Source organism: Pomacea canaliculata, linkage group LG3 (assembly GCF_003073045.1).
Source record: "Pomacea canaliculata isolate SZHN2017 linkage group LG3, ASM307304v1, whole genome shotgun sequence".
NCBI classification, from domain to species: Eukaryota; Metazoa; Mollusca; class Gastropoda; order Architaenioglossa; family Ampullariidae; genus Pomacea; species Pomacea canaliculata.
In genome coordinates this window covers 23,974,147-23,980,573 of record NC_037592.1, presented here as the reverse complement: position 1 = coordinate 23,980,573, position 6,427 = coordinate 23,974,147, and the positions used below count along the sequence as shown (strand labels likewise).

At 41.4% G+C, this 6,427-nt stretch overlaps 1 protein-coding gene across 1 annotated transcript; it reads left to right on the top strand.

Moving 5' to 3' along the window:
* Window positions 1-205: 205 nt before the first annotated feature.
* Window positions 206-6,192, top strand: LOC112558470. The gene is made up of 4 exons (XM_025228909.1): window positions 206-362; window positions 774-902; window positions 2,100-3,462; window positions 4,191-6,192. Exons 1-4 carry the CDS (start codon window positions 228-230, stop codon window positions 4,595-4,597), a joined length of 2,034 nt encoding a protein of 677 aa, XP_025084694.1. The 5' UTR covers window positions 206-227; the 3' UTR covers window positions 4,598-6,192.
* Window positions 6,193-6,427: the final 235 nt, after the last annotated feature.

Here is a 6,427-nt window from a genome sequence, read left to right as displayed (position 1 = left end):
CACGGGAAACCGCTCAAAGGTTGTTTTTTTTTTAATGGTGTTGTTCCATGTTATTAGTGTTTCAGAACTAATGATAAAAGTCTGAACGCCTGTGGCTGTTTATTTGTTATTCTTAATAGACAATGTCTACTGGGTCGCAACATACGGGTCTCTTAAAGGGGATTCCCCGGAAATAGCACTTTCCTTCTGATAAAAAAGTTTGCTGCCCTCGTTACTACTTTTAAAACATGGCGACTTGTGGCACGTACGAGGATACCCATACGGAGTGCAGCATTTGTTTGGAGCCCTACAAGGGCCCAGCGTTGCTGTCATGTCACCATACGGTGTGTTCGCTGTGTCTCACATCTCTGCTTAGCCTTCAGGTAGTTTGTTTTTGTTTAATGCCGTGCCAGTTCAGGTAGTTGGGCTTGTTCTCCTGTGCACGTGACATGTCAGCTGAGTTAATCTAACAATTTTCTCATAACAGTACATTCAGGGTTGAGGCTTCTTCAAGGTAATTGTCTGCGAATATACAGATTAAGTTGGGCTTACTCGTTCTCCTGTGTACGTGGCATGTCAGCTGAGCTACAATTTCAACAGTACATTGTTTTATGCCTAACATATTGCAGGGTTTAGCCGCCTCAGTTAACTGTCCTTAGTGACACAGGGTTGAGAGTATGACTCGCTCGAGCTCATTATTTCTTTATGACCATCGCTTCATGCGCGTCTACTTTCATATATATGCTGTGTGTGTGTGGTTGCGTGTATGTGTGCATATGTTGGTGTGTGCAAAGGGCGACGAATTTCAAAGAGCGACTTACAGGGTCGACGATAAAAGGATAGAAGATACTGTGACAACTGTCATCTGTCCTGTCTGTCGAAATGTGTCAACTGCTTCATCTCCTGGTTTCACCGATTTTCAGGTGAGAAAATGAAAAACGCGGAAGGAATTAAATGCTGAGTAATTTAGGTGTACATTTATTCATTGTTATGGACAACATAAGGACAATTAATGCAGAACACTTGTGGCTGAATGGTGTATCAATTTGTAAATTCTTAGAGCTTATATCTTGATAGGATACACAAATAATATGAATTAGCATTTCTAACGCACATACTTCCTTCTAACGGCAGAGCTTATAGCGTTTACAAAAAGTCCTCTATATGCACATACACATACACGGGCGCACACACGTACATACACAGACTGATTTAATAGAGATGAATTAACTGTTTAACTGACTTATAGGAAACACACATCTCCCTTTCGTGGTTACACGGGGGTGAGCCAGTCGCACAAGAAATCACATCACAACAAAAAATACTTTTCTTAATTGTAAGAAGATGCATTATTTGTTCCCCCATAGAATGGAAGAGAGAAAGAGAGGATGAAAACAGTTCCACATAACACACATGAATTTCAGCCCGAGATAGCACCGAACTAAACAGATACTCAGCGACTAAACTGTCATTTATTTCGTCCCCACCAGAGAAACCCAAGAAAAGCGCTCCTTATCCCGCTAACCTCGACTGTTTATATGCCCTTCCACATCGAATCTTTGAGAACCTCCCGCCACATTTTCTCTAGTATCACGTGGCCGCATCGAGTCACCCGGTCAAATCCAAGGTTTCAGGAGTCCACCGCGGTGCGTCTGTGCACATGCAAGTGTGTGCTTGTGTATGTGCGTGTGCATCGCTCTCAGTCTGACATAGAGACTGTAGGGTCTTACAATATCCATGTTATGTTCAAAGTCAGTTGTACTGCCCCCGCCGACAGTAGGCCAAGTGAAAGGGCGGGAGGTTAAAGGACATCCGGCATGCTTGTGTCTAACTTACAGAGATAAGAAATACAAAGAGTAATCCGTGCATATAAATACCAATCCTTTATACCTTTATAACAACCAAGGTGTTACATAATATGTAGCATTTTTATTAATAAAATAATACTATTGCTGTTATTAGCTTGCCTTACAGTCTAAAATGTTTTGATGTTGTGAGCTAATTAACTTTCTGTCAGAGGCCATTTAGTATCATACACAACGTGTTGCCGTACTGCTCAAATTGAATTTTGACAATTGTGAACGATAAACAACGCAAGCTTAAAAAAAAAACTGTTTCAGAGAAATGTTTGTGAGAAGAAGAGTAACAGCCAGATGTCAACAGTGGCCTGTGACCTTTGCGAGGAAGGTCGAGAAACAATCGTTCACTGCTCACAGTGTCTAGAAAATATTTGCCAGCAGTGCCGACCTCTCCACGACAGATATAACAAAAGTCACAGCGTTACAAGTCCCTCCGGGCAACCATCTTTCAGAGACGAGGTGCAAGACAGGGCCGAGAAACAGGCTTCTATTGTGACGGCCATACTGGCTCGTCTGGAACAGGAAGAAAGACAACTGGAAAAACAAGGAGTAGCGCTGGAAGACGACATCAACGCACGCTGTTCTGTCGGCTTGCTAGAGATGGTGAAAGCGAGAGACAAATGCCTTAGTGACCTGAAGGTTATAGTGCGGGGGCACCAGCTACGACTACTCGAGGAGAAGACAGCTCTTGCTGCCAGATACGAAAACCTCCAGCGCATCGTGTCGTCGGCCCGAGATTCGTCGGTACCTCTCCAAACATTGCAGGCAGGTCTACTAGAGGACGAAGCCGTACACGACTTGCAGAGGCGACTCGGCAGTGCCACACATACACAGTACGTAGTCTACACGAAGAACGAGGACATCTCGCCTCACAACATTGTGCAAGACTTCATGGGTTCCGTAGTTTCTCCGCAAAATGACAACAGCACAAAGAACACATGTTTTGTTGACGGCGCTGTCGGTCCCGATGAGAGCTGTTCCTCAGATGGTACACAAATATGTCCTCCATTATCAGCTGAAGGGGCCATCACAGAGAGCATGAAAAATGCAAACAACATGGACAACAAGGTTGGAACACTGATCAACAAGGTGGATAGTCTTATAGCACAGATGGACGATATGAAGAATGAAAACAAAGATCTGCAGAGCAAGCTACTGTCCCTTCAGAACCTAATGTTTCAGCAGAACAAGGACTACAGAGCAGTGCGCGACAAGCACACAAAACTTCAGCAGGAAGTGACCTCAGTGAAGGAGTCGAACTCCGCGTTGTACCACGATATGTCTTCTTTACGAGAACAGATTTCAGAACTCCTTAATAACGGGAAAAAACAAGATGACAATTTTTCCGAGCTTCACGAGGACTGTGCTACGTCACAGGCAAAGCTTATAGTCCTGGAGCAAGAAGTCGGCGAGCTACTTCAAAATAAGGGCCAGACCATGGCATTGTCTCAGCTTGAAAAAGATGTGAAACTGTCAAAGGAAGGACTGAACACTCTTCAGCGCGAGTTGTCAGTGCTAAAAAGTTCTCATGGCCAAATATCTTCACTCCAAAGCAGTACCACACTCATCAAGAATGAGCAGGCATCACTTGCAGGGAAACTGGAGCAGCTCACAGCACACATTAGTAAGTCTTTTTCGTGCTTTTTTCCCCCTTATTTTTTCTCAGATTTACATTTGCTGCTATAAAACCAGTTTGTAGTATCGGGTGTTTATAATCCATACATTTTTTTTACTTGTTGTGAGGTTTTCACCAAACTTAAGAATAAGAAGTTACTAAGCAGATGGCGACACTCGAAACGATGGTAGACGTATACAGTACGAGAATGAAAAGGTAGATAATTGGTCCTAAATCATGCGCGCGCGTACAAAGCAACTTACAAATGGGGACTTTTTCATCCATGGATAAGATGGTATGAAAAATAAGGCCGCACGGCGCACATCTCTGCCGTCATCACAAATTTAGGGCATTGAACATTTAACCTGTTTAATTCTGTTATGTAGAAATATGTTTGACCTTATTTTGCTGTAGTATTTATTTTCTTGTTTTACAATTCTTACCTATATTATCGGAATTCGTATCATTCTATTTATTATCTTTACCGTACTTTACGTTTTGCATATTTATATAAATATACTATTAAACATAGATACATAATACAGTAGTGTTCCATAGATACATTGCGCTTCAGTAACACATCAAGAAAACTTTTAATGAGAAAACAGCTATTGATGCTTGAAGTTTCGTTAAAGCCTCACAAGTTACAAGTATTGTCTCATTTCTTATACTCTGTCAAACTTGTCTTTTATATGTGAAGCAGAACTTTATAGTTGTATCGATCTTGATGTTAATAGAAAAGGCTGAGAAGGTCGTGGCGTTCCATGCTGTGGTGAATAAAAAATTTACATTGTCGTCTGACCAAGTCATCATCGCTGATCACGTTATCACCAACAACGGAGCCGCTTACAACAAAACGACTGGAATCTTCACAGCGCCAGTGGCTGGAATCTACACTTTTTTGGCCACAGCATGTTCGACTGAGGAAATTGCTAGAGTCGATGTGATCATTGATGATTGTCGAGTTGCCCATACCCACGCTGCTGCAGGCAGTCGCGCCACCTGTCATGCGATTGTGGAACTAAAAAGTGGACAGAAAGTCTGCATGAAAACGTATGACTCCAAGAGTATTACCTTTGATGCAGGCTGGACAACGTCCTTCAGTGGGACTCTTCTGAAGGTCAACGATTTATCTACGCCATAGGTGGTGGAGATAGTTTCGGCTGAGCAGAAATCCGTCTAATCTACAACAGAGATTCTCAACCTTTTCCGCGACTGCACCCTTAATAGGCGAAAGCATGTCCACGGACACTCCTCGCGCGTAAGTTCGTTCATAAAAGTATTTATTTCCATAATGGAGTGTACTTATTTATGTCGCTGCGTACTCCTAGGGTACGCGCAGCACCTGCTGAAAACAGCGGGTCTACAAGATAGGAAACGTGTGATACATTAAGACTGAGTCGCGGGAAGCAGTTCTGGAGATAATCTACCCATTTACTTACCATAGCTTGCTCCTTTCTTTGGTGCCATATACCTGCTGTAGAACACCTGGGATCAGATACCTAACTTCTTTACCTAACTTCGCAAAGTTGGAAACAAACTGTGTGAATTTGTCAGTTTTAATTTAGCTCATTGTTGTAGATAATACAAATCTACACTTCTGCTTTCTGAACTTTGTAATAAAGAAAATATTTTCAGATATCTCAATGTCACACCCACACCGTCTGACAACACAAAGAACGTATTTTGTCAGGGCTTTCCCGTACGGCGCATCAATCAAATATATTAAACATTAGAAAACTATGAATGGAGCCCTCAGGAGAAGAGGAGAGTTGGGAGGGCAAAGCAGGCTTAAAAATGATCAGTAGAGTGTGAGGCTTAGGATGCCAGTCCGTAAATCGTCACTTGACCGGCACCTGTGGTTGAGGGGAGCACATAGACGAGGCAGTAGGGAAAGGACCCTAAACCGAGTCTCTGGAGAGGTGTTGTTGCAGCACTATGCTCCTCGAGGAGTAGAAAGGAGTACCTAATTTCATCTTAAAATCTTTGAAGTCACAGTGACATAGCGAGTTCTCCCCTGTCTCAAGTCCTTGGTGTTTTATGTGAAAGATGTTTTACTTTATTGCACTCTTGAGATGTGTTTAATACTTTTGATTTTTACTATGAATCTTCATGTAATGTGATAAGCTGTACTGTAATTCTAAGGTGGGCGCACTCTCGCTTTCAAACTTTTATTATTATTATTAAATACTTATCATTGAACTTACTTTTGCGCTTTGCCTGTTTGGAAACACTTTGGAAATAGACTATTCCTCCCTTCTGAACGAAAGATCAACTGTGCTGAGTTATACTTTAGTTCCCCAAATCAATAAGTACACTTAGTTGCTGGCTCATCAGCAACTAAGACTAATTCTAACCAACACTTAAAAAAAAAATTATAAAATTTGCTACATAATGCCACACAGCACTAGATAATACCATTTGCTATTAAACTAAAATTTAATTATAATATACGATACCGTTTTCCAATGCGTCTTCATATTACGGCAGTATTTAATTTCATTCACAAGCAAATAATGTACACTACCTTATCAGCCTCTTCAAATATCTATGTCAGTACACACTGAACTTTATGGACACTTGCATAATCAGTAGCGCGAAAAGTGTGTATTCTACTTTATGTACAGTCTTTGCTGTCAATGTGATACACAGCATAAACCATCTCTGTAGACTAATCGCCCACTGCAAAAGCCATGAGTTAAATAAGCACATAAAATAAAATCAAGAGCATCAAACAGATCTAAGGAGTGCAGTCAAGTAAAAATCTTACAGGAATTTCATTTTTCATCATTATTGTTTCCCAATTCTTGCCGTAAAAAATAACGCATTTTCTGCAATGAATCATCTTTTTTCTTTCAATTCCCAACTTTCTTTCTTTGGCAAATTTGCTGGCACACCAGCAAATATGCACAGAAAATAAAGCAAATATTTGTCAAACAGTAGGGATAACTGTGTCACAGAAGTACTGCCCTGA